Source organism: Jaculus jaculus, chromosome 17 (assembly GCF_020740685.1).
Source record: "Jaculus jaculus isolate mJacJac1 chromosome 17, mJacJac1.mat.Y.cur, whole genome shotgun sequence".
In the NCBI taxonomy this organism is placed as follows: domain Eukaryota; kingdom Metazoa; phylum Chordata; class Mammalia; order Rodentia; family Dipodidae; genus Jaculus; species Jaculus jaculus.
The window spans coordinates 19,640,640-19,668,209 of NC_059118.1; the positions used below are offsets into that span (position 1 = coordinate 19,640,640).

The 27,570-nt window shown below is 50.7% G+C and overlaps 4 protein-coding genes across 10 annotated transcripts in view; 3 read left to right on the forward strand and 1 right to left on the reverse strand.

The window, feature by feature from the left end:
- The window catches only part of Dock3 (dedicator of cytokinesis 3), a 455,655-nt gene extending 441,050 nt beyond the window's left edge, over nt 1-14,605 (forward strand). For 4 of the 6 annotated variants that reach the window (XM_045136510.1, XM_045136512.1, XM_045136513.1 and 1 more), the window contains 5 exons: nt 5,249-5,367; nt 6,400-6,487; nt 10,156-10,278; nt 10,780-10,862; nt 11,642-14,605. In XM_045136510.1, the coding sequence (XP_044992445.1) occupies nt 5,249-5,367; nt 6,400-6,487; nt 10,156-10,278; nt 10,780-10,862; nt 11,642-12,151 (923 nt within the window). In that variant the 3' untranslated portion in view covers nt 12,152-14,605. The remainder of the gene's footprint in view (nt 1-5,248; nt 5,368-6,399; nt 6,488-10,155; nt 10,279-10,779; nt 10,863-11,641) is intronic. The other 2 variants (XM_045136511.1, XM_045136514.1) reach the window with 2 other exon arrangements.
- A 911-nt stretch (nt 14,606-15,516) lies between these two features.
- Nucleotides 15,517-18,581, forward strand: Manf (mesencephalic astrocyte derived neurotrophic factor). Its single transcript, XM_004664288.2, has 4 exons — nt 15,517-15,632; nt 16,251-16,378; nt 16,910-17,051; nt 18,157-18,581. The coding sequence occupies exons 1-4, from the start codon at nt 15,548-15,550 to the stop codon at nt 18,339-18,341; spliced, it is 540 nt and encodes a 179-aa protein (XP_004664345.1). The 5' UTR covers nt 15,517-15,547; the 3' UTR covers nt 18,342-18,581.
- A 1,892-nt stretch (nt 18,582-20,473) lies between these two features.
- Rbm15b (RNA binding motif protein 15B) lies at nt 20,474-23,471 on the forward strand. Its single transcript, XM_004664289.3, has one exon. It carries the CDS (start codon nt 20,474-20,476, stop codon nt 23,147-23,149), a length of 2,676 nt encoding a protein of 891 aa, XP_004664346.2. The 3' UTR covers nt 23,150-23,471.
- A 2,624-nt stretch (nt 23,472-26,095) lies between these two features.
- Nucleotides 26,096-27,570, reverse strand: part of Dcaf1 (DDB1 and CUL4 associated factor 1) — an 86,143-nt gene continuing 84,668 nt past the window's right edge. For both annotated transcript variants that reach the window (XM_045136333.1, XM_045136334.1), the window contains one exon: nt 26,096-27,070. In XM_045136333.1, coding sequence (XP_044992268.1) covers nt 27,012-27,070 — 59 coding nt within the window. In that variant the 3' untranslated portion in view covers nt 26,096-27,011. The remainder of the gene's footprint in view (nt 27,071-27,570) is intronic.

Here is a 27,570-nt window from a genome sequence, read left to right on the forward strand (position 1 = left end):
AGAAAGAGAAGTCACTTTTGCACTATAGCATTCATGATCTACATGAAGGACCATCTGGGAAAAGAGCTAAGAGCCCAATACCTATCAGGCACAACATTTGGTCCTATAAGAAAAGATTAAAGAGTGTGTAACATCATAGATTATATCCGTTACTTTCTTGTTGCTGGGACAAAATATTCAAAAGCATAGCAGGAAGCTGGTATCACATCATCGCATCTTCACAAAGAAAGGAGAGAGCAATCAATGCTGAATGCTCAGCTAGTTTTCTCCTCTTTAAAAAACATTTATGTATGTATGTATGTATGTATGTATGTATGTATGTATGTATGTATATATTTGCAAGCAGAGAGAAAAGAGAGAGACTAGGCACACCAGGGCCTCCAGCAGCTACAAGTGAACTCCAGATAAGCATGTGCCACCTTATGTATCTGACGTTATGTGGTTACTGAGAAATTAAACCCAGATTGTGAGGCTTTGTAGGCAAATGCCTTAACCGCGAAGTCATCTCAATTTTCTTCTTTTATACAGTCCAGGAACCCTGACCATGGAATGGTGTCACCCACAGTTATGGTGGGTTTTCCTACTTCAACCAACCTAATCTAGAAAATCCCACTCTGGCACACATGCATGCGCACAGGCTCTCTCTCCCTCTCTCAAATAAATACATAAAAATAGAAAATCACAGACATGCCCAGAAATGTTACCACGGTGATTCTGAATCCTGTCAAATTGACAAGATTAACCATCACATAAACATCACTGATGTTTTTAAATAAACATGGCAGGTGTAGTAATAGGTGCATTCCGGATGAAGAAGGGAATGAGGGATCTATTTAATTTGGGACTGATGTCCCTTGTTACCAGTGAGGGGAAAGTTTTTATGAAGAGCTGGAGCAGAGAAGGTCTGTTAACTCTTGGGATGGTCATAAGACCTGTGTCCTTCCTTACCACACACATTGACAATGTCTGCTGTGGTTCTTGTTACTTCCGAAACCTCTCTCTAAGGTATATAAATGGCCAGCAAGGTTCAATCTAAACTCTTGTAAGTCAGTAGTTCCCCCTGGTGGCTAAAAGACTGATAAACTGTAGGAAACAGATTTGTACTTCAGTTGCACTGGGACTTAACTTCTTCCCTAAGGATTATTGGAGTGCAAATGGAGTAGTTCAAAAATCCCATTAACCTATAAGCACTTATGATATTTAAATGTCTTCAAGGAAAATAACCATCTCCCTGTTCTACCATGGAACTGGCTACCTAGGGCAGAGGAAGGTGGGAGGGAAGTAAGGCAGTAGAATGAGAAAAGGTACTGTTAAAAACATGAATTCATATCCTCAGCACAGCCTTTGAGCCCTGTGATGTCCCTTCATTCCAGCCCCAAGCATGGATGAAGATAGCAGCTATTACAGATGTGGAGTTGACCTTTTAAGTTCCATAAGGCAAGCAAGAATATAAGCAACCTCAGGGAGGGAGGCAGTTCTAACCATATGCCTGGTGTAGAATGGGCATTAGATAGGCAGATGTTTTGACTTAAATTGATGTAAAAGTGTTGTTTCTGCTGGGGCATGGTAGCACACACCTTTAATCCCAGCACTTGGGAGGCAGAGGTAAGAGGATTACATTGAGTTTGAGGCCACTCTAGAACTACAGAGTGAATTCCAGGTCAGCCTGGGCTAAACCAAGACCCTACCTCAAAAAAAGAAAAAAAAAGTGTTGTTTCTTTTTGTGCTTGCTAAATGATTTGTAGCACTGTCTAGCAGGGAACCATACAGCTCAGAGGACATTCTGAAATCTAGCTGGAAAGGCAGAGACAAATATATGGGAGTTTCAGCTCCTCCCCATTTCCTTTACATAGTCATTTTGAGATTATCTAAAAGCACAAGTTTTAAAAGAGAACACAGAAATCAGTAAAACCACACATACAAAAATAGCAAGTTCAGGGGGCTGGGGTGATGGCTTAATGGTTAAACTCACTTGACTGCCAAGCCTACCAGCCTGAATCCAATTCCCCAGGACTCGCTTGAAGCTGGACACAAAGTGGTACATGCATCTCACATTCATTTGCAGTGGCTAGAGACCCTAGCATGCATGCACATATATACATATGCATATAGATACAAACATGCCTGTGTAACTAAGTTTTTGTTTTGTTTTTTCGAGGTAGGGTCTCACTCTAGCCCAGGCTGACCTGGAATTCACTATGTAGTCTCAGGGTGGCCTCGAACTCATGGCAATCCTCCTACTTCTGCCTCCTAAGTGCTGGGATTAAAGGCATGTGCCACCATGCCTTTTTTTTAAGAATAGCAAATTTATATTTATAAGAGCCAAAATGTAGAAATGACTCAAATGCCCATCACCTAGTGGACAAGTGAAGTGTGGCTTGTCCACATACTGGGTACTGCATTCCTCAGCCATCAGAAGGGAAACACTGTTACCCGTTACACATTACTGCAGGAGGAAACCCAAAGCACCAGTTCAAGACTTGCCTGAGGTCGCAGAAGTGTCCACACAGACAAGTCTGCAGCTGGAAAGGAGGCTAGTGGCTCCCTAGGGGGCTGAGGTTTGGCTCTGAAGAGATGAAAATGTTATAAAGCCACAAATTTAAATAAGTGACCATTGTAAGTTAATTATAGCCAGAATAAAACCATTTTCAAAGAAAAAAATAGAATAGCAAATTTCAACCTAGTTTTTTGAACAATTGCACTTTACTCATTTTTTTAAAGGCAAAGTCTTAAAGAAAGCCTGAGGTTTTACAAAGAGAACCTCTCAAAGTAACTGTGAAGTGGCATAAATAACTGGAAAAAGTTATATTATTGATATTTATTATGCTGACTTCTTGGACTAAAAGTAGTACAAGAGGGATTTCTCTAGGAGTCCTGGAGTAAACTAGCTTAAAAACCTGCCATTTATTTTGTTTTTCATTTTTTAACTTTTTTCTTAAATTTTTTTATTTATTTGGGAGAGCAAAAAAAGAGGCAGATAGAGAGAGTGAATGGGCATTCCCGGGACCTTTAGCCACTGTAAACGAATTCCAGAAGCATGTGCTGCCTTGTGCATGCACCTGGCTTACATGATTCCTGGGGAATCAAACCTGGGTTCTTTGGCTTTGCAGACTAGTAGTACCTTAACCACTAAACCATCCCTCCAGCCCAAATATTTTATTTTTATTTATTTATGAGAGAATGAAAATGGCCACTGCAAATGAACTCCAGACATATGTGCCACCTTGTGCATCTGGCTTACATGGGTTCTGGGGCATCAAATCTAGGTCTTTGGGCTATGCAGGGAAGCACCTTAACCGCTAAGCCATCTCTCCAGCCCTTGTTTGTAAAAATATATATTTTATGTGTTTATTTGCAAGCAGAGACAGAGAGAGAATGGGCATTTTAGGGCCTCTAGCCACTGCAAATAAACTTCAGATACCTGCACTAATTTGTACATCTGGCTTTAGGTGGGTACTGGGGAATCAAATCCAGGTCATTAGGCTTTGCAGGTAAGTGCCTTAACCACTGAGCAATATCTCAAGCCCTGTTTGTTTCTAAGGCTGTGCCTTGACAGTGCTGAATCAGAGCCTCTGAGAGCTATAGATTCACCTCCCAATTGGAAACCACTGGCTGGTCTCTACCACCCAACTTCTCAGGGAACATCACAAAGAAAACCTTCAGCCACTGGAGCCAGCCAGAGGCAGTGGGATCCAGGTGACCTTCCCGTGAAGGTCCCATGGTGTCTTGTTGGTTTCCTACTGATGCCTGACACAGTGGACTGTGCACATTTGGACAACTGTTCATTGATCCCCATCCAAGGAAAGCCATTCCTTTTTTCTTTTTTTTTTAATTTGAGGCAAGGTCTCACTCTAGCCCAGGCTGACCTGTAACTCACTCTGGAGCTCCATGCTGGCCTCAAACTCATGGTGATCCCTCCTACCTTAGCCTCCCAAGTGTTGGGATTAAAGGTGTGCACCACTATGCCAGGCTGTTGTTTCTATGGAAAGGCCTCTGAAGGACCACTAGTTAACAAGTTCCTCAACCCCTTAATATCTCCTCTAGCCAGAAGAGGTTACTACAGAGGCCTCACAGAACATAAATGAAGTCAATTCAGTATCCTGGTGTATTAGTCAGGGTTCTCTAGAGGAACAGAACCAATAGAATGAACTGTATGAAAGGGGAATTTATTGGATTAGTTTATGACAGTCCAACAATAGTAGTCTGAAGGCCTGAGAGTCAAGAAACCCAGTAGCTGCTCAGTGGTTAAGGCACGCTGTGGCTGCCTCAGCAGTCCCAGTCTGGCACTGAAAGCCTGGAGTCTTCCTGGAGAGCTGCTGCTCTTCAGTCCACGCTGGTCTTCAGTTCTCACTGGAAAGCAGCAAGCAGCTCTGGCAGCCAGGTGGGAGGAGGAAATCCTTTCCTTCCCTGAGCTTCCTTAGATAAAGCCCCCCATCTAAGAGGGGCTGCCCACTCTAGGGGAAGGACTTATCCTGGGGGAAGGATTCCTCCTTTAGTTAATCCTCCCTAAAAAACACCTCATAGACCCACTTATAAGGAATGTCTATGGATTTCTAAACAGATCAAGTTAACACAAAACTTAATCATCACACCTGGGTTTTAAGCCCCTTGACTTCAGATTTGTTCTGTGACACTGTGATCACTAAATGGCAAGTATCAGAGCCACCCATATGCATAGCACTGGTCTTCCAGCCAGCCTGGCTTCCCAGCAGAAGTTGAACTAGCGAGAAGGCAGAGGCCAGGTGTGGAGGCCTAGAACCTGGGAGGGACAAACCAAAACAAATGGTAGGAGCCAGCTGAAAATAGGGCCACTGGTATGGGAAGGAGGTAAGTATGTGGAGACTTGGTATGTCAAATCAGAACCATGTGGTGGTTATCTGAGTGTCTCTGTGTGATAGCTCCATTACAAACTGGCCAAAGTCCACACTGGGTCCTGTGGGAGAACTCAGTATCCAGGCCACAGCCATGCCCAAAGAGCACTAGATGGAGAGGCCCCTAGCCCTCCTGCCCCAGGTCTCAACACTCCTTACCCTCTGAGCATGGCAAGGGCTCTGTCAGTGTGTCCCTCAGCTGGGATACTAGATGCAGTCCCCACACCTAACCACCACATCTGCTTCATTCCACCTGTTTGCTGACCACACCCTGTCAGGGGCATCTACCCTGGCTCCCTAGTCCTAAAGGACCCTTGACTCTGAGCCTACCATCTGTGGTTTGTCATCTGTGTGTGATTGTTCTCACTTGGTTACAGGCTCTCCCTCTCTGCCAGATAAGTACCGACATGCCCGGGAAATGATGTTGCTACTGCCCACACACCGAGACCGCCCAAGCAGTGCCATGTATCCAACAGCCATCCTGGAGAATGGACAGGTAGTAGACCCAGCCTACTGACTGTCTTCTCCTATGTTCCCCTTATTGCATTTGCTTAACCTTTTATGCATGCCTCCCTCATTCTACTGTAAGACACTCCTAGGCTCCTAGACGGGGAGGACATTGAATCTGAGGATGGATACCCCACATGCAGGTGTGGGAAGAATGGTTGCAGGATTGGAACCAGTATTTCTCTTGTGGTTATTGATCCCTCATCCCCCATTCCTTTGGCAGAGAAAATTGGTTCTTTGTACCTGAGAAGGTCGGTGGGATGTCCTGCCTGTGTGTGCGCAGGGCGTTCTCACTGAGGCTGCCCTCCACACCATTTGTACAGCTCTCCAGAAACCTTCCTGGGGATCTGGACAAACAAGGAACTCTCCTTTATGCAGTCTGCCCCTGCCTTTCTATTCAAGTCCATAAAATTTACCTGCAAATAACTGGCTTTATATGGGTGGGTATGGGGGAATCGAACCCAGGTCTTTAGGCTTTGCTGGTAAGTGCCTTAACCACTGATCCCTAAGGAGCCACTTTATTGCAAACAGAGGAGCAGATCTGCCTGTCAGCTACCCATTAGAACCAAGGGGTCTGTCTGACTCTAGGGTTGGAGCTGCCTTTCTGTACCCTCAATGATAACCTGGAGCTCTATGAGGCTCTTCAAGAAGCAAAACCTATCAGTGATCATCAGGGAGGCAGGGTCCTTAAATCCTTTCTGCCAAAGGGTTTCCCTGGCAGATATTCAGGGACACCTACAAGACAACATGAGTGGTGCCTGAAATGTGCATGGAAGTGTTTGCATCCAGACCACTGGACAGTCTTCCCCAAAGCTAGCATAGCACTCTCAGAACATTTCCAACATAAGCCATCTTACTGCTTTTTTTTTCTTCTCTATTTCTTTTTATTTTTTTTCATCTTACTGCTTTGATTAGTGCCATCTGATCTTAGAAATTCTGACTCCTATAACCATAGCACAGCACTGCCTCTCAAGATATAGTTGGCTGTTTTTACACTCTGATGTTTTTCTTCTTCCCTCAGCCACCAAACTTCCAGCGGGCCCTATTCCAGCAAGTAGTTGGAGCCTGCAAACCCTGCAGTGATCCCAATTTGTCTGTGGCTGAAAAAGGTATATTCCCCTCTCACAAGACTCCCCGATGTTTGCCTCATCTTTACCATCTGACCCTTATCCATAAGCACCAGCCACCCAGGGCTGATCCATACCTCAACTCCCAGGTCTGTCTACCTGGCCATAGTGCTGACCCATTTCTGAGCACACTGTTTATCCAACACCTAGGTAGGTTTTATTTGTCTGCATCTCTCCTCACTAGGACCCACCCTCAGAGAGGCCTGCCTTGAGCCCAACTTTGTGGAAACTCAGGCTGCCCCTCGACCCTAGGTTCTTCCTAATAAGCCTTAGAATTCAGTAGGTGCTGTGGTCTAGTTGGGGCTTCAGGCAGTACAACTTGTAGTTCCAAATGTGTCTATGGCCAGTTAAAGCCCCAAAGAGTATGGGAAAATACACCAAAGTGAATTTCCTAAAAGCAAGTTTCTTCAGAGAAGTTCTGGGTGCTTCAGAGAAGTCCATTCATCCTATAACCACTCTGGCCAGCAACTGCTTCAAGTCAACCAACAGTTCAAGGCGGCAAACTACACCACGGCACTGAGCAGTTCTCCCTGGTCCTGAGGCTGTATAGATCATGGCATCTTGCCCTGTGTTCAGCTCCTGAAAGCTGACAGAAGAGCCAGCCTCTGACCCTATGACCTTGTCCCCAGACCCCTAAGTTAATCTTTATACAGAGCAATACCTAAACTGGGGACCATGACGAGATTTCCTACCACCCAGAACCTACCCCATCTATTGGCACATAGGGAATAGTCACTTCCCACCAGCATAGTCTGTTGTCCTTTAGAACATGTCCCTCCAAAGCTGTCATCATGTTGTCATTGCACCTGCTTACTAAATTCTGCCCCCTGCCCCCCATTGTCATTACCCTGCCCCTTGTTTATCATGGAGGACAAAAGACCTGTGTCTGTATCCTCTTTAAGGAGATTGAACACTGGGTCCAAACCCTCATTTCCTGGTAGGCATTGGTACAGGTGTTCAGCTATAAAGGACCTGCTGAAGATACTTCCTAACCTCAGGGTTGTATATCTGGAAAACATGGTTTCTTGGACTTCTGCACTTGTGACCCAAAACCAAGTGCCTATTTGGCCTGAGGGCCAGAATGCACAATGGGTTTTCTTCACCTGAGATGCAATCTCAAAACCAATCAAGAGTCATACAGGTTCAGTGGCCAGACCAGAATGTTATACCAGCTGGACACAGAAGAGCTTCAGACCTCAGACCACACTGCAGCAAGGAGCTGGCTATGCCCACCATAGGTATGGGAGGAAAGGAAGGTTGTCTCAGAAGCTGATCCCAGAACAACCATGGCCATTCCATAAGGTCAGCACTCAGTGGGCAACAAATTAGACATTTTCCCAGTGGCAATATATAGGCCAAAATAACATCCCAGGTTTTGTTTCTACCTGGATCTTCCATGGCAGGAATCATACATTCTATATTCTTGCCAAAGTCCTTGGTCCCCTTCGAACCTGGCATTTTACTTGCAGACATTTTTCTTTGCCAGTGACTCCCAAACCAGGCAAGCCTGCCCTTGGGTTGGGGGCTATGCATTGGGGACATAAGGCCAGTGCTGCCCAGTTGTTAACACTGACCAAAATATGATAGGACCAGTAAGGATTTCTTTTCTCTGAGGAGAAATCATTCTATCTTAGCCACCCTGCGTGGCAGAGGTCCAGTGACCTCATATGATACTCATAAGCATCAGGCTAACAGCCTAGATTGGTGGCTTCTGGTTGACATGAAGTGGCTACCCAGACACCATTTTTACCCCATTACAGTCCTGACAGCTGTAATTAGCCTTACCACCTTCAAATTTCCTTGGCCTTTGGGGGATACACTCTTACAATCCCTAAGTTCTTTCTGAGGTAAAGAGCACACCTGAGATCTTGAATTATCACATCCCTTTGGGAGACCAAGACATGCCCTCAAGCTGCTTCTTCCCTGCGATCTGTGGCTTTTAGTAGAGATGATACATTCATTCCTTCTTAAGAAGAGAAAGTCTGAGTGCTAAAGATAAGAATCTGGGCTGGAGAGATGACTTAGCGGTTATGCACTTGCCTGTGAAGCCTAAGGACCCTGGTTTGAGGCTCGATTCCCCAGGACCCACGTTAGCCAGGTGCACAAGGGGGCGCACGTGTCTGGAGTTCATTTGCAGTGGCTGGAGGCCCTGGCGCGCCCATTCCCTCTATCTGCCTCTTTCTCTCTGTCTGTTGCTCTCAAATAAACAAATAAAAATGAGAAAAAAAAAGATAAGAATCTCCTTCTGCATCTGTGAGCCTGGACAAAGGATGGCCTGTTCCTTGGTGGCTCAGACTTCCTGAGGCACCTATCTGATGGAATCCACTTTATACTCATCACATCCAGAATTCTTTCCTTCCTAAAGGTAACAGCTCAATGGCTGCCATCCCCTCCTTTCTGCTATCAGCCATTAACTATACCACAACTCAACAGTCCTGCTTAGAACTAAGGCTGTTTAGTTAGTGGGGTTTTTACCCTGTGCTGTGCTGTCTCTGAGCAAAGAGAAGGGAAATGGATGTCCCCCCTTTTTTTTGGAACACCATGGACCCAGTCTCTAGCCATGTCCTGCTCAAATGCCAGACTCCAGCTCTTTCCTTTCCAGTGGTTATCAATCAGCTGCCATTAGGCTTGGGCCAGGAAAGAACCTAAACTTGAGATGTTTTTGGTTCCCTTTAGCTATCACTGCATTACAACAGAGCCAGTAGCTAGGTATCTGGACTGTGAGTTGTTCTTGCTGTCATCTGTTCTCTAGAACTGACAAATATGCTTCCATGAATTTTCCTGGACTTGTAGAGTGGTCAAAGCCAGACCCCAAAGCCCAGCCATTGCTCCTCTTCTCTCCCCTCCTACAAAGCCTTCACCCCAACTGGAGCTAAGGGGCCAGTATTGTAGTACCAGACTTCTTTTTGTCTTGGACCTACTCAGTTCCACATTCATGATTAATGGCCTCTAAATGTTCAGAAGTATCCACAGACTCCATGACAGTCTCTCTTAGGAAACAGTGGGTTTAACTAGGCCTAGGCTACTCTTGGGCTTTATGCTTTCCTCCGGTGGGTACATTGAACACCTCTGTTTGCCTAGAAAAACCTCTTGTGTTTTCTCAACTTGGCCAGTGGGCATGAGCAACAGGGATAAGTCAAAGTTTAAGTGTCACCACAGGACTTTTGTGGGGCCAGTCTGAAAGGTAACTCCTGCTTACTCGATGGCTGCACTTGACAGTTCTGGAAGGACATAGTCTGGATCCCATCCTGTTCCCTGCTGTTCTCACAGGGCCTTGCCATTGAAAGAACCCTGCATCTTGACTTTGGTAAGGAACTCAATGGCTGTGCTCTCTGTATTCTTCATCTTCTCAGCCTGCTTTTCTTCTGGCAGATCTCACAGACTTTGGGTGTCCACTCCTTGTGGCACTTTGAGCTTGCCTTATCCTGAATGCTTCAGACATAGCTCAGTCTGTTGCCACCCTCTTGGGCAGCACCAATCCATGGCCACTCCTCTCTGTGGGCCACAGGGCCTTGCTTGGCCAGTGTTTTTAGTTCCAGAGGCTGGATGCACAGTGCACACGTGAAGAAGCCACAGGCTGTGGACAGGCTTTTCCAGAGGGATAGCTCAGAAAGGAGCCTCCATTCACACCATCTCTTTCCACCCTTCAGCGGTGCCAGCAGCCCCCAGCAGCTGGAGCCTGGATAGCGGAGCCCAAGAGGCCCAGCCCTTCCTGTCTGCCCACAAGGGGCACATCCTGGCCCCCCCAGTGCCTCCCCGAAGCCTGCTGCATGGTAAGACCTCCAGCGGGCCCCCTAAACAGTCCCTGGTCTCACAACTTTCTCAAGGGCTAGCCAACAGCTGAGAAGACAGACCATTTTCTGCACCAATTCAGCCAAGGAAAAAACCATCTACACCATAGAAAGAATCTTTCCGGGCTAGCTTTGGGGTAAGATTTCTAAGCCATCCCAGACAAGAAGGCTGAAGACAATGGAATCACCTGTGCCAGATGCACCACTTACTGGCCTGCCACTACCCAGCAAGTGAACTAGACCTGGTCCTACCTGCTGCCTGCCGTTCCCTTGGCTCTGAAGCACTCAGATTTTCTAGCCTCCTGTGTGGAATGAGATTCTTTTAACCTAGCAACCTGTATGTTGGAGAGCATCGATATAAATAAGAGGTTTTTCTGTAGCCTTCAATGCTGAAGTGTCCCAGGGGACTTTCCCCACACCCGCTCATTTGGCCCAACAAAGCTGGGGTCCCCAGCTAAGGCTCTGTTTCTGTTCCCTTTGCAGGTCATTATTCCCTACACTTTGACGCCTTCCACCACCCTCTGGGTGATACCCCCCCGGCCCTCCCTGCCCGGACCCTGCGCAAGGTAATGTACTGAAGCAACTGTCCCGCCGTCTCATCCGCTGTAGAATCATTCCTGGGGCCTACAAGAGGAACCTGAGCCCTCCCCTGCTCCTCTCCCTGAGAGCCACTCTTGAGCTGCAGGTGACCAATGCATCCTGCAACAAATGTGATGAGGACAGGGAGATCAGAGTTTTGAAGACAACACATGGTACCCAAGGGTATGCCAGCAGGGAGCGCTGAGAAGCTTGGGAGCTTTCTGCCAACACCACAGGCTCTCAACTGAGTGTGGTCCAATAGCTAAGTAAACATCTCTATCTATGGTGGGCCATTAAGCTTCTTAAACTAGTGTCCAGTGAAAACAAGGATCGGGTGGGTAAGTTTTGTGAAAAACACAAGAAGTAAAACTTAAACCCATTTTTCTTCAAATGGGACAAGACTGGATGTTACAGATTTTAGTAACAGAATATATTCATCTTATCTATGGCCCACCAGGGTTTTTTCCTTCAACTGGCCTGATGACCCAACCCTTCTGTCAATAACCCAGACCACACATAGCTGGGATTTGGTCCCAGGATGCACCAACAGCCAGGGTAGGGCCATTTATTGCCCACAGAAATACAGGGATCCTGGGGCTCCATTGGCTTGCTTGTGGAGGGGAGTTTGAGGGGTTATTGCTGAAGCAAGCATGAAGCTGACAAGGTTAAAGTTCATTAATAAACAGTACCTTGGTCTCCATGTGGCAGGCCAGTCAGCTTGTCTACAAAGAGGGATTCTAACATACCAACCCTTTCCTTCGCACAGTCTCCTCTCCATCCCATCCCAGCCTCCCCTACAAGCCCCCAATCGGGCCTGGATGGCAGCAACTCTACGCTGTCTGGCAGTGCCAGCAGTGGTGTATCCTCCTTGAGTGAGAGTAACTTTGGGCACTCCTCAGAGGCCCCACCTCGAACCGACACCATGGACTCCATGCCAAGCCAGGCCTGGAATGGCGACGAAGACCTTGATCCACCCTACCTCCCTGTCCACTACAGCCTCTCTGAGTCTGCTGTCCTTGACTCCATCAAGGCCCAACCATGCAGAAGCCACTCAGCCCCAGGGTGTGTCATCCCTCAGGACCCCATGGACCCACCTGCGCTGCCACCCAAGCCCTACCACCCCCGCCTGCCAGCCCTAGAGCATGATGAAGGTGTGCTGCTGCGTGAGGAGGCTGAGAGGCCCAGGGGCCTACACCGAAAGGCCTCATTGCCTCCTGGGAGCGCCAAGGAGGAGCAGGCCCGCATGGCCTGGGAGCACAGCCGAGGGGAACAGTGAGGGGCAGGGAGGCGGCTGCAGTACCACCTTAAATCAGCAGCTTGCCCAAGCACTCCAGGTCTGAAAACAAGTCCCTCCCAGGGAGCTAGAGGCTTGGCACTCAGGAGAGAACCACCCCGAGTCTCCATTCTACTGCCGTGAACTCATGCATTGCCATGTTCAGAAGCCACAGCAGCATGAAGGGTTGTGGCTTCTCTTTTTATTTCATTTTTTACGTTTCCATTTCTAAGGATTTTCTTTATGTGGTTCCAGCCCTCGTGGAGCTCTATGGAGATATTGCACAGACAGAACTGCTTTGCAGCACTGCAGGGCCCAGGAGGAGGAACCCAGGTCCTCCCTCCAAGGTCGAGATGCACAGAATGGAAATTGCACTAGGGACCTCTTTCTTTGCTGTTGGACAGAAAAAAAAAAAAAAATCATGGTTGCATTCAGGGATTGCAGGGACCACATGAACTATGTCCCAGGTGGACAAAGGGGTCACAAGCCGTTTTGCACAAATGCTTGCCCACCTGCCCACTCTTCCATCCAGGAGTGTGCAACTGAGGGGCTGGTCAGGCACAGGACTGGCCAAACTGCATGCCCAGGGCATACTGCCAGGATTCTATGGGCCAGCCTTGTCTCCTATTCCACTTTGGACTTTTCTCATCACTTTTATTTTGGACCCTTTGCTCCCTTCCACTTGAAACACCTCATGACCCACAGAAGCCTCCCTGGCAAATGGACTTGCAGGGTTATCTCCCACCCCCTGGGACTGGAATGGAGTGGAGCCAGAAGAGCTACTTCTACAGGGCACTAGGCCCCTTCCCCTGTGTTAGAAAGAGGCGGTGTAAGAGAGGCTGGAGTGTGGTAGGGGCCAGAAATCCTCTAAGCTTTCATAGGTGGCCCAAATGCCTGCCATTAACTCCTGAATCAGGGATTTTCTGCACTACCTCTGAGCCATGGGGTTGGTTGCCCAGCCTGGCTTCCAGGCCCTAAGGGCATGTAGTCAGGTTCAGTGAACTCCTGGGTAAAAAGGGTGGTAGGAGACTCCTCCTTTTGGAAGCAGAGATACACAGGTAAAACTGTCATCTTCCAAGCAGCCAAGTGCATAGCTCTCTGTTCCAGACCCATAGGGACCACCACTCAGGGTTCAGGGCGGGCAGGAGGGCAGATTCTTAAGCCACCCCAGTCTGTTAGGCAGGGCACAGTGGTGACTTTACAGAACATTCTTTCAGGTCAGGGCACTGATTGTCCTTTTGGTAGATTATGGAGGGGTTATAATACTTTACCAGGGTGCTTCGAAGTTACTTTTAAAAAAAAGTCTGTCTTGAGACAAATTGTGTTTCATTTGCTTGTGTTCACATTAGTGATGGTCCTAAGACTGCCTTCTCCTTGTTGAGCAGGTATGTTGCAACCCTCCCCCCATCCCAACCCAGTTCTTTTTGCTAGCCTGTCTTGCCTCCTATAGCCAAACTCTGGACCCCAGCTGCTCAACCTTTCTCCACAATCCTTTTCCAAACAGAAAAACATGGGTCAAAGTGTTTTTTGTTTGTAATCAAGTTTAATAAAAGCACCAGTAAGTAACCTGTGGGGAAGAAAATAGAAGGCCCAGTTGCTACGCCAAGAGTTGCTACCAGTGTGGGGCTTTTCAATAGTATCAGGATCAGTCCAGGCAGAATGGGGCAGGCTACTGAAGGTGTCGCAGATCAGTCAAGGCAGGCCCCAGATCCGGGTCACATCCATCTCTGAACTATCTGGAATTCACATCCTTTAGGGGGCCAAGGGCCAGCTTTGAATTTGATTCTTAGATTTTCAGTCCCTGGACAAGGCAGTCATCACATTAGAACATCCATCTTCACTTTGGCACAGGAGGTAGGGAAGGGAATGTAGGTTTCCTTGGCCTTGCTGTACACAAGTGAAACAGATTAGTGTTGTCCCTCTCCATTTTCCCTAACTGGATGAAATGGACACATTATGAATCCTTTTTATTGAAGAATCAGCCAGTATGAGGGAAAATGGGAGGTGGGAGATGAGAGTCTTTTGAAAAGATTGTGAAATACTGATTTTCATTCTTTCAAGCTTATTTGTAAATAAGTATTTGAATGCTGTGTATTTGTACAGGATTTCAGCAAAAAATGTATAGAATGTGATGTCCAATTGGTAATCAGCCCTATAAATGTGTTTTTAACCTCTGGCATTCTGTGCTTATTTAAAACAAGGAAACTTCTAACCCTTTCTTTTGTGTATTCATGTCTAAAGAAAAAGTGATTTAAAAATGATCTTCCTGTACCAGAAAAGTTAAAAGAAAAAAAATTTGTACCAGTGTCCCAAGAGGTATTTTACTGTATATATTGTGGTAGCATGTTCTAAATCCAACAAGTAATGTGAATTTTAGATGTAAATATCTGCCACTTGACTTTTTCCCCTTCCCCCACTCCCTTGACTGCTGTATGTGAATTAAAGATGAATACCTGATATTGATCCACTGAATTCACTGAATGGGGAGCAGCCTGAGTGCCCCTCTCCAACCCTGTCGCCGGGCTCCAAGCCCTCTTAGCCCCAAAAGCCTTCTCTTCTCAGCTGGTCCTTGCCCGCGGTTTGCCTTCCAGGGCAGACAGCCAAGCCTTGCACCATCCTCCAGCTCTCCTCCGCAGACCCATGGGCCCCATTCGGGAGAAAGGCTCTGAAGCCTCCGCCGGGAGGCCTCACTTCCAGAGCTTACCAGGTACGAACCTCCCTAGGCGGCCACACGGAGGCCATTACAGGAGGATTCAGGAGCGCCGGCTAGGCAGGCCTGGGCCCTGCCTCTGGGAGACCCTTCCGTCTGGCCTTGGGGTAAGCTGGTCTCGCGCCAGGCAGCCTCGGCTAGCAGGAGGGAGCCAGAGCGTCTACGGACACTCCCCCGGAAGGCTGGCGTCGCGGCCCACGTGGTTGTTCAAAACAAGGAAAGACACCTTTACCGACCCAGTCCGGCGGCCGCCCCACACCGACTGCTGGGTCCCGCTGACGCTGTAACTCCTGAGCTGCGCTACGGGCCCGGGCCCTGGGAGAAGACCTGGCGTGGGGCCCAAGATCGGCATAGCACACGGAGGGAGCCCCACGGCATCCGAAGACGTTTGCCCTTACCCAAGATGGCGACACCGGCAACTTCCGCCCCAGCCGCTTTCTGCGTGCGGATCTAGGTTCAATCAGCAGCCGACAAATGTCTAGGGTCCGGACGCCGCCAGCCAATGGGGAAGGGCATCGTGGAGCCGCAGGCCTGGGCTCCGAGGCACGTGGACCAATCAGAGCACGGCATATGAGAGGGTGCGGGGGCCGCCCGCCAATGGTGTGCGCGCTCGTCCCGAAGGCGGTGCCACGCGCGCCGGGTGCGGTTCAGTCCCGCGGCGGCGGCGGTAGCGGCGGCGGCTGGGGAGGATGTGGGCTGCGTACGGGCTGGCGGTAGCGCTGGCCCTGAGCGTGCTGCGGGACTGCCGGGCGCTGCGGCCGGGAGACTGCGAAGGTGCGAGGGGCCGACCGCCGCGCTGAACCCCACGGGACCAGGGGAGGGGGCGGACGGCAGGGCGTCCGGGGCCGACGGGGTCCGCTCTTGGAAGGCCTGGGAAATAGTTGTCGGGCCTAGAAACCACTGGTCGGTTGAGGAAGAAGTAGGGACGTTAGTGGTCCCGGAAACCCTCATCTGCACAGTTCCCGTGCTCTCCATCACTGTTCAGTGGCTCCCGGGAGCGACCCTAACCCTGGTCCGGGGCCCCGAGCGCCGGCCGCGCGGTGCCGCGCCAGGTCTCGGGGTCGCCAAGCTGCTCTTCGGAGTTTGGTGGTGTGTTGGGAAATGAGCAGCTTCAGTCTCCTGTCGTCCATTTATGAGGTCACAGTGAGTCCCTTCTCAAGGACACGTGTTTATTTTTCAGCTTAGTCTTGAAGGAGCAGGGAGGAGTGGCGTGTGGGGTGAGCTTAGCTCATTCCCTGCGTACCCGAAACCCCAACAGTCAGTCTGAAGCCGGCCTGTGGGTACCTGAACAACTCAAGTGGGGGTTGGGGGAGGACCTCTGACGATCATCTCCATCTCCAGTTAAAATTGCGAAGACAACTTGATGGCTGAGCATCTCTCTATCTTTTCCAGTTTGTATTTCTTACCTGGGAAGGTTTTACCAGGACCTCAAGGACAGAGCTGTCACATTCACACCAGCCACTGTTGAACAAGAACTTATAAAGTTCTGCCATGATGCTAGAGGCAAAGAGAATCGGTTGGTGAGTAGCAAGTGACGCTTTCTGGCCAGCTTTGTTTCACGTTTCCCCCTCCACTTCGTGGTGGACTACCTAGTCTTATCTGGCAATGTGAATCTGAAGTGGTTTCAACTTCTTTCCCAGGCCTCCTGTATTTTCTACATATTTTTTACCCTATTAGGATTTGTTAAAGCACCTACTGTGAGCTGAGCACTGGGAATCCCAGACGTGCCCAGGGTCCAGAAAAGAAATGGCGTGTGTGGGAACAGAAGTAATAAGGTGCCCACAGGATAGGCTAGGGCTAAATCGAGGGAGAAAGAAATACCCTCATGAAGCAGTGGCTTTTCTAGCTTTAATTTTCCTGCAGTCTTTCATTCGAACTCTGCTGGCTCCCAACTCATGTGGTGGCAGAACTGAGCATATATATGTTAATTGCCCAGGGACTGACATCAGTCCAAGCAGAACACCAAAAATTGAGGCCCTGACACAGAGAAGGGAAGTTTTGAAAGTGACTCGTGCAACTTCTTGAAAGACTATTGTCCTTTCTTGCTCCAGTGCTACTACATAGGTGCCACAGATGACGCAGCCACCAAAATCATCAATGAGGTGTCAAAGCCTCTGGCGCACCACATCCCTGTGGAAAAGATATGTGAGAAGCTAAAGAAGAAAGACAGCCAGATCTGCGAGCTGAAGTATGGTGAGTGTGACCAGGCTTTACTCAAGAAATAGGCGCTTCCCGTGATCTCTGCCTATGCTGTCTGAGCTTGCTTTGTAGGTAGGACAGTAGCATGATATTCTGTGCCAAAGGAATCGGAGGCTCTAGCGTTGAAGTAGAGGGTGTGTCCGCAAACTTTGAAGGAGGTGGGGGTTAGCCAGTAGTCCAGCTAGTCAGTGTAAAGTGTAACGGGTACATAGACATGATGCAGGGGGCCTTGTAAGTTGGGTGAGAAATTTTGCTTTAGTGTGAGTGAAGTGGGAACATTAGAAGTTTTGAGCAGGAGCCGGTGTGGTGGCACATGCCTTTAATGCCATCACTTAGGAAGCAGAGGTAGGAGGCCACCCTGAGACTATATAGTGAATTCCAGGTCGGCCTGGACTACAGCAAAACCCTTCGAAAAACCAAACAAACAAAAAAGTTTTGAACAGAGAAATATGATATAATTGAATTTGGGTTTGACAGCTTATTGTGGCTGTACTTCTGAAGGCCATAAGATCCTCATGACAGGAGTCACAGCATCTCTGGCTGACTCCCATCTCTGGTTCATCAGAAAGAGCTGTACCTCTCCCATAAAGTTTAAACAATGCCAGTGTTGTGACTCCAGTATCCAAGCACCATTGTTTGTCTACTTATGCCAAATTGATCTTAGTTCTACTTATGCCAAATTGATCTTAGTGATGCAGGTCCAGGTCACAGTGATCGCAAAGGTCATGGAGAGTGAGCCCCTGGCTTCTGGAGCTATGTTAGGAAGTGGAGCCTGGGGTTTGTCTGCTTTGTCCAGCCTGGAGCTGTCACTCTATAGTGACCTCCTTCATAGGTATCATAGGTGTTTGAGGCACTCATTGATGAGAGCTGTGTTCCTCTGAGGACCATGTGTCCTCTCTGCACTGCTTGTCCCATAATGGGCACTGACAGCCCCAGGCACCCTCCTGGTGAATGCCAGTTCTCTCACAGTGCATACCGACACCTCTACACAGGTGTACATGTTTCCCATACAGCAGTCAAGGGAGTGAGCTTTCCTAGCACAGTTGGGGACCTGCAGCATCTCCTACCTGGCCCCTTACATTTCCTGCTCTCCTTGCAGACAAGCAGATTGACCTGAGCACAGTGGACCTGAAAAAACTCCGAGTGAAAGAGCTGAAGAAGATCCTGGACGACTGGGGGGAGATGTGCAAAGGCTGTGCAGAGAAGTCTGACTACATCCGGAAGATAAATGAACTGATGCCTAAATATGCCCCGAAGGCAGCCAGCGCTCGGACTGACTTGTAGTCTGCCCAATCTCTGCTGCACCTGAGGGGAAAACCACTCGGCTGTCTTGCCCCCAAGACAGCCTTTTTTGTAATTTATTTTTTAAATGGGCTCCTGACTATCAGATGTGAAGCCTGGAGCTTTCCTGATGATGCTGGCTCTACAAGTGCCCCTCTGGGAAAGTCACTTCCTTCTATTGCTGGTTTACTCTAGGACTTCAAAGTATGTCTGGGATTTTTTTATTAAAGGGAAAAAAAAATGTTCTAGGTGTCCTTGGAGAATTACAGTGAATGTTGAATTAGGATTCTGTCCTATTATAATCCAGTTTGAAAGAGTTTAGGCCAGTAACGAGACACATGGGCTGAAAATGCCAGAGCAGGACCTAGGAGCCCAAGGCAGCTGGTGTGAGTTCTGCTGGGCCGAAGGGTGTCAGGCTGGGAAGGAGGTGGGCTTTTGACATTCTGCCCCTCCAGTCAGAGAGGGGCGGAAGACTGGCTCTGTGAGTCTCCAGCACATGGGGAACATAGCTCACGTGGGACTTCGGCTGTGCAGCATGGTTTTCTTCTGCAGTGACTTCAGTGGTTGTGCTCAGTGCTAATATAAAGATGTGCTGCCCAGCCATCTACTCATGGGGCTCACAGTATAGGTCTCCAGTGGTAGTACCAAGCCTCTGATGGATTTTAGAAAGCCTGGTAGGAATTAGTTCATACAGAGAAGCAGTGGGAGAGCTGTTCCTCAGTGAGGATGTTTTGCCCCTGCTGCCCACACACATCACCTGAAAGGAAGGACTATGAAATTGTGCTTTCCAAGGAGCTGGTCTTAGTTCACCTCTTAAGTTCAATTTGCCTCCAAGGGGCCATCTTAAAGCCAGCCATGGAACGGAGCCCAGTGCTCTCCAAGACCTTCCCTCTTGCACCGTCTCCTGCCTACTGCTGCTTGGAGGAAAGAGCTGTGCTCTTCCTACCCTGCCGGCTCCAGCAACCGTCTGTGGAGAATGCAACCCCCCAGTGGCCTTAGGCATCTTTGCCTGCCTTCATCTCATCATCTGAGTGGGGGTGGACAGGACAGCACTGGCCAGCAAGATGCCAGCATGGCAGCTAGTGATTGCTAACTTCATTCTGCTTGGTGGCACTATCCTTCCAGCCTGTCTGTCCAGACACCACAGAAAGTTGGACCCAGTGGCACCAAATACCATACGGCATCACAATCCGTAGGCTACAGGTGCGTTATTTCTAGTTTTTGTGGGGTTTGTTTTTTAATTTCATTTACTAGAGAGAGGGGGAGAATGGGCGATCCAGGGCTGCAAACTCCACTTTTGTGCGCCACGTTGTGCATCTGATGTTCATGGGTCCTGAGGAACCAAACCTGTGTCCTTGGGCTTTGCAGGCAAGCGCCTTAACTGTAAGCCATCCCTCTTATTTTTTTTTTTCTTTTTCCCCGAGATAGGATCTCACTCTAGCCCAGGCAGTCTCAGGGCGTCCTCGAACTCACAGCGATCGTCCTACCTCTGCCTCCCGAGTGCTGGGACTCAAGGTGTGCGGCACCATGCCCGGCTGTATTTCTAGTTTTTGTACAGGTCTCCCCTGGACCTCACAGCAGCTACTGATGTCCCTGAATACAGAAGATGCCTAAGATGTGGGTTCTAAGGAATTCCATGGAGGGAAATAGGGTCGCTCAGTCTAGTGGAGAGGGGAGGTCTAAGGGGATACCATACCTCGAGATTGCTGGGTCAAAGCAGCCAGCCCAACTCCCCAGAGCCAGCCGAGGGTAGCAAACCCCGCTGGGGCACAAACCAGCCTTCCCGTCGCAAAGCATTGCCCGGTGCCTTGTTCTCGTCAGCCACGCGGTGGCGCCCGAGCGCGCAGCTCGGCCACTTCGCTCGCGCCGAGGTCACGTGACGCGGGGCCGCGCAGGCAGATGACAGGCTCGGCGCGGCTGCGGCCCCGCCCGCCGGAGTCACGTGGCGCTGCCGGCGCGGCTTGATAACGCGGCGCCCGGCCTTCGGCGCCGCTCCCGCCCCGCCCGGCCGCCGCCGCCGCCGCGCCGAGTCCTTTTGTCCAAGATGGCGGCGCCGGGGGCGCTGCCTCCTGGGCCGTCGCTGCTGCCGCTGTGAAGAGCCCGCGGGCCGCCCGCCCGCCCGCCGCGCCGGCGCCATGAAGCGGCAGAACGAGCGAGACTCGAGCCCCAGCGGGCGTGGCTCGTCGTCGTCCGCCAAGCGGCCGCGCGAGCGCGAACGGGAGGCCGAGGCGGGCGGGCGGCGGGCGGCGCACAAGGCCTCCGGCGGCGCCAAGCACCCGGTTCCAGCGCGGGCCCGTGACAAACCCCGCGGCAGCGGCGGGGGCGGCGGAGGCGGGCATCGCGACGGCCGCGGTGCGGGGGATGCGAACCACCGCGCGGGCGGCGGGCGCTCCTCGGGCGCCGGCGGCGGAGGACGCGCGGGCAAGGCCTCGGGAGAGCCGGGTGCCGGGGGCGCCTCGCCCCGCGCCTCGCCGCTGCCGCCGCCGCCGCCGCCCCCAGGGGCGGAACCCGCGGGCCCCGGCTCCACGGCCGCGCCCGAGTACAAGACGCTGCTCATCAGCAGCCTGAGCCCCGCGCTGCCCGCCGAGCACCTCGAGGACCGGCTCTTCCACCAGTTCAAGCGCTTCGGCGAGATCAGCCTTCGCCTGTCGCACACTCCGGAGCTGGGCCGCGTGGCCTACGTGAACTTCCGGCACCCGCAGGACGCGCGCGAGGCCCGCCAGCACGCCCTGGCCCGCCAGCTGCTGCTCTACGACCGCCCGCTCAAGGTAGAGCCCGTGTACCTGCGCGGCGGCGGCGGCGGGGGCAGCCGGCGCAGCAGCAGCAGCAGCGCCGCCACCTCCACGCCGCCCCCCGGGCCGCCCACGCCCGCCGACCCGCTCAGCTACCTGCCGCTGCACGGAGGCTATCAGTACAAGCAGCGGTCGCTGTCCCCGGTAGCCGCCCCGCCCTTGCGGGAGCCCCGCGCGCGCCACGCCGCCGCCGCAGCCTTCGCCCTGGATGCTGCGGCCGCCGCCGCCGTGGGGCTGTCCCGGGAGCGGGCCCTCGACTACTACGGGCTGTACGACGACCGCGGGCGTCCCTATGGCTACCCGGCTGTGTGCGAGGAGGACCTGATGCCCGAGGACGACCAGCGGGCCACTCGAAACCTCTTCATCGGGAACCTGGACCACAGCGTGTCCGAGGTGGAGCTTCGGCGGGCCTTCGAGAAGTACGGCATCATCGAGGAGGTGGTCATCAAGAGGCCTGCCCGCGGCCAGGGTGGTGCCTACGCCTTCCTGAAGTTCCAGAACCTGGACATGGCGCACAGGGCTAAGGTGGCTATGTCCGGCCGGGTGATTGGTAGAAACCCCATCAAGATAGGCTACGGCAAGGCCAACCCCACCACCCGCCTCTGGGTGGGTGGCCTGGGGCCCAACACCTCACTGGCAGCCCTGGCCCGGGAGTTTGATCGTTTTGGGAGTATTCGGACCATCGACCACGTGAAAGGAGACAGCTTCGCGTACATCCAGTACGAGAGTCTGGACGCGGCCCAGGCCGCCTGTGCGAAAATGAGGGGCTTTCCCTTGGGCGGCCCGGACCGCAGGCTGCGTGTGGATTTTGCCAAAGCCGAGGAGACTCGCTACCCGCAGCAGTACCAGCCCACCCCTCTCCCCGTGCACTACGAGCTCCTCGCCGACGGATACACCCGGCACCGGAACCTGGATGCCGACCTGAGGGTGCGGGACAGGACCCCCCCACACCTTCTGTACTCGGACCGAGAGCGGACCTTTTTGGAAGGGGACTGGACCACCCTCAGTAAAAGTTCCGACCGCAGAAACAGCCTGGAGGGCTACAGCCGCTCGGTGCGCAGCCGGAGTGGTGAGCGCTGGGGGGGAGACGGGGAGCGGGGAATGCCCAAGCCCTGGGAAGAGAGGCGTAAGCGGAGGAGCCTTTCCAGTGACCGGGGGAGGACCACGCATTCCCCTTATGAGGAACGGAGCAGGACCAAGGGTGGGGGACAGCTGTCTGAGCGAGGCTCGGACCGCACCCCGGAGCGCAGCCGCAAGGAGAATCACTCCGGTGAAGGGACCAAGGAGTCAGGCAGCAACTCTCTCAGTAACAGCCGACATGGTGCTGAGGACAGGGGCCACCATCACCACCACCATGAGGCTACAGACTCTTCCCACGGGAAGAAGACGAGGGAGAATGAGCGCAATCATCGGACCACTGAGGCGGAGCCCAAGGCTCTCGAAGAGCCAAAATATGAGACCAAAAAGCTAAAGACTCTTTCAGAGTATGCTCAGACACTGCAGCTGGGCTGGAATGGGCTTCTAGTGTTGAAAAACAGCTGCTTCCCAACAACTATGCACATCCTAGAGGGGGACCAGGGAGTAATCAGCGGTCTCCTCAAAGACCATTCTTCTGGCAGCAAACTGACCCAGCTGAAGATTGCCCAGCGCCTTCGCCTGGACCAGCCCAAGCTGGATGAGGTCACACGCCGCATCAAGCAGGGGAGCCCTAATGGTTATGCAGTGCTCCTAGCCACTCAGGCAAGCGCCAGTGGGCCTGGCACTGAGGGGATGCCCGCGGTGGAGCCAGGCCTCCAGAGGAGGCTTCTCAGGAACCTGGTCTCCTACTTGAAACAGAAGCAGGCTGCGGGGGTGATCAGCCTGCCGGTGGGCGGCTCCAAGGGCAGAGACAGCACTGGCATGCTCTATGCCTTCCCGCCCTGCGACTTTTCACAGCAGTACCTCCAGTCCGCACTGAGGACATTGGGCAAGTTAGAGGAGGAACACATGGTGATAGTTATAGTAAGGGACACTGCCTAGCCCACACCTGTCTTTTCCAGCTCTGTGTTTGTGTCACAAAAGCAATTAATTTTAAAAATCTGATCCCTTCTCTACCCTACTCCCTTGGTTTGAATTCCCTCAATGAGTTGTTTCGGTTCCTTTGGTGGGTAATGTCCATCACTACAACTAAGTTTTTAGCTTAGAGGGGATTTTTTTTTTTTTATGTAAGAAGGGACTCCTGTTACGTTGACTTCTAGTGTATGAGATACTGTCTGCTGTATTCTGTATTTTTTTATTTTTTGACTAACTGTATGGAAAGTTGTCAGTAAAGCCTTTGTCAAAGGATGAATTTTTAATCTGACCAAGAGTCCTGGATTAATCCAAATTACTTTAAGAGAATGGACACCTCTCCAGTACATGTCATGTTTCGGCACCCCGCATCCAAAACCTGTGCTGCATCAGGGCCTCTCAGCTAGTTTCAGTCTCAGCTGATGGCCAGCAGGCTTGTGTGGCAAGGGCTGAGCCCCACCAGCCTAAGCTGAGCACATGCAGTGGGAGGGGCTGAGCCTGAAGTTGGCCAAAAGCCACAGGTTTTTCATTTTGTTCGCAACCCCAAGTGTATCCATCAGTTTGAGCAGAAGCTCCCAGCAAGGCCTACTCGACGGCGGGCAGTTTTCAGTGGTATGGTCTTGCACATGGAGCAGCAGTGCAATATTGATGCCAAGGGACCTTGTCTTCTCCCACCTCCCCACACTTCCCCTGGTTCAGCAAATGCTTAGGCCCCAGGGGTCTCCAATGTCAGAGACAGGAGTTGGCTGGTTTCTGGAGGCTAAATGCTGGCACGGAAGGTGAGAGGCAGCTGGTCTTGGTTAAATCTTGAACTTGATTCACATGCTTTGGATGTTTAGAGTGGGCCTGTGCCACAGTTGGACCTAGAGCTCTGTGGAGACAACAGATCCCTCAACTGAAGTACTTTTAAGTTCTACAGGGAGTACAGTGGGTCAGGAAGATACCCTTGACAAGGGGCATGAAGGAATCTTGTGAGGTAAGGAAACAGGTACTTAGCACTGAAATGAGAGGCTAGGGCCTCCAGCCACTGAGCTGAGAGGAGGAAGCATGAGGCACCACGGCTGGAGAAGGAGCTCTGAGCAGCTTTCCTTCAGAGGACCAGTGCTGGCAAACTAGTTACAGGAGCCAGTAGGAAAACCAGAGCACACAGTTGTCACCCCTGATTATAGGCTGCTTACCAGCCTCCTCTGGAGGGATCATTCAGAGCTGAGCACAGTGGGAGTCCCTCCTCCCCCTAGTAAGAGATGAATCTGCCCAGGAGCCCCCAGGTCTCACTCACTCCCAGAGGGAGGCCACATCTGTGATCCCTGGGACTGCAAGGAGTCTGTTTCTGGAAATTGTGAGGAAACCAGGAAGTGATCCCTGGCTGGTACTCAACCAGACCACCAAACATGTTTTTAACAAGACACTAACGGGAGTGTTAAGTGGATTCATTTGCCTTTTAATACCCAGCACCCAGATGTCTTGAGAATAAGTCAGTTGTGTGTCCCACACCATTCTAGAGTACTGGTATTGCCAGAAACAGGAGTGGGCAAGTGCCTGAGTTAGGACAGCTGTTGCTGCACAGCTGGGCTCCCAGCTTCTCCTGGCAGAACCTCAGTCCTGGCCTCTGACAACCTGAGGAAAAGATACTCTCTGGCCCCAGCTATTAACACTGTTCTAGTGTGGACTCACGCCCCACCTTCCTTTTTCCCTCTCCCACCACTTCCTTTAGCCTGTAAGACACGACAGGTTCTCAAGTCTTGCCAGCACTAGAGAAGTCAGGTCAGGTGGCCAGGACCCTGTTTGTTCATGACATCCTCAGTGAGAAAAGTCAGGTCCTAGCTAAGATGCTGCTTGAAGGCAAAAAGCATGAGTAAATTCCCCTAGCTGGTGGTGTGCTCACGGTCTGTGTCTTCCTGTGTGATGTGGGTTTGAACCCTGGTAGAACAAGGAAGGTGGATGTTTTCTTGTAGTCTGTAAGGCACTTTCCAGAGGGAGTGTTGTCAAGTCAACCAGAATTCTACTTTCCCATTAGGCAAGGCCGTCTCCACCTCAGAGACCTGTGGGTGCTCCCAAGAGCCCTTGGCAGTTCGGCTGCATTAGTGACAGTACAGGGAGTACTTCTTGACATAGCTACTCTCTTCCCGTGCATTTGGTACCAGCTATGGGGTTAACTGGCTGGCATCCGCTGAGGCATAAAGATTGCAAGTGACGAGCTGAGACCTCTGCTCTCGAGAGGAACAAGATAGTCTGTGTGGCACAGGCCCACTTCAGTGTGTGTTCCGAGCTCTGCTGTGCCGGAGCCCAGCACGCTTACCCACCCCTGGAGCTTTAGCTGTCTTGTGTTGCTTGTTTACTTCATAACTGAATGTGTCCCTCTTCTCTCAGCAGAGACGCCTCTAGCTGTGTAAAACCTGTGTAAAAGAAACCAAGAAGCAGTCATTTTGGACAAAATCAGAGGGAGAAACTAGTGTCTTAAGTTCATTGTAGGAAGGAAAAGGGTGGGGTGAGCAAAAAGGTCGGCACCCCTGGTAGTTCAGGTGACACCTGTGAAGATGACCAAACCTAAGAGTCCCTCAACCTGCAGGACTGGAGACTGCTCGAGTCTCCTGCTGTCTCAGCCAGAAGGCCACAACACTCCCCTCAACATTGCCAATTCATTCCTCCAGCAGGTCCCAGAACCCCAGCCTTTCCAGCTCTACCAGGTCTGCACTTGGGAGCTGCTCTCTTGATCTGAAACAAGAGTGAAGATGTCCACGGGAACACTGCCTGTGCGGCGCCCTCTGTCCCACTTTACAAGTCCTTCAGCACTTGCAGGCTAGGCTCAAGCTGACTGAGCCACTCTCCTCCTGGAGGATTTCTATGGGCACAATCCCAGAGTGCTATGAGGAAAGGGATGCCCCACTTTGATAAAGAGAATAGGGAAAGGCCATAAACAAACACAGACTTGTAGTTTATTTTGTATTTTTTTAAATAAATACACTTTACATTAAAGAAAAAGGCCTTTGATTTGTAATTTCCACATTGGGGAGAAAGGGAAGGAAAAAGATTTTGAAAAACTGAATCACAAAAATAGAGGGAGTGAACTTATATCCTAAGTTCTCTCAGCTCCACAAAACCAGTATCCACGTGACTGCTGCCCCCACCATGAAGTTGGGGGGTTCAGGCATTTACCCTGCAACAAGCAGCACCTTTTCCCCACCCCACCCCCACTGGCACAAAGAAAAACAAATTAACCTGACAGCATATGAGGCAACAAAACAGGTTAAAAAATCATATATTATATTTATAATAAAATATTCTTAATCCTTATCAATTTAAGAAATCACGATTTTCCTCTTCATTTAAATACGTATGTAAAAATGCCTCTACGTTGTTCTTTAGACATCATTTTCTCCCAAAGAAAATGAAGTGCAGGGATAGGAGACTGGTGATATAAGTTCATACCCTCAGCTAGAAATGCCTGTTGTTTTTTTTTCTTTTTTTTAGAGTTTTATAAAAAACTATTTCTTGTTCTTTAAGTAAAGAACATTATACAAAGAAAATATATTGTGAAATAACCCCAGAGACATGTTTGTTTGTTTGTTTGTTTGTTTGTTTTCCCTTGAGGAAAGATATGTCCATCCTAGGAGAAGGGGAGAAGCAAAACTAGGACCTAATCCCTGTTGTCATTTTTGTGGTATTTTAGAAGCCCTCAGATTCCAGGCAGAATCTAAAGGTAGTGCTCTGAATGCAGGTCATACGGTTCCTCGACAGACAGCGACGGCCCTGGGAGACAGTGGAGGGCAGGTGTTCTGAAGTCACTCAGTTTGTAGCCTGCCAAGATTCTCTTCCAACGGGGGATGGCATATCACTCATTTAGAGATAAGATGATGTCGTCTTCCAAGTCAGAGTTGTCTGAGCTATCCGCTGCAAGGTAAGAAGAGACGAGGTTATGCACTTGGATTACATGGAAACCCTACATTCATAAAACTTAAGCCTGAGCAAGGTTAATTACCAGTTTCCAGAAAGAAGAAAACACACCAATTAACTCCTCGGAGCTGCCTCTGGAGAATGCACCTGTTGTTGGCAACAACAATCGCCCTTGGGACCTCTTGCTCTCTTGCCTTTCAAAGGACCTGAACTACTTGGAGGCTCTATTTCCTGCCTGGGACACCTCAAAGGGATCCAGTGAGCACCCATGAGCCTCCACCAACTGGGCTGCCAAGGGGTAGGGCTGAGGGGAGTAGGAAGGGCCCCACCCCCAGGCCTCTGGTGTCCTGACGAGGACCAGGACTACAAAGGCAAGCAAAATGTAAAGCAGAAACTTCTGGTTATCTCCTTAAACCACCCCCTTCTCCAGTCCTTGGAAGACTGCGCAGAGGTAGGGACGGTCATCCTAGGAGTTATTCTCTCGTTTCTGAATAGGA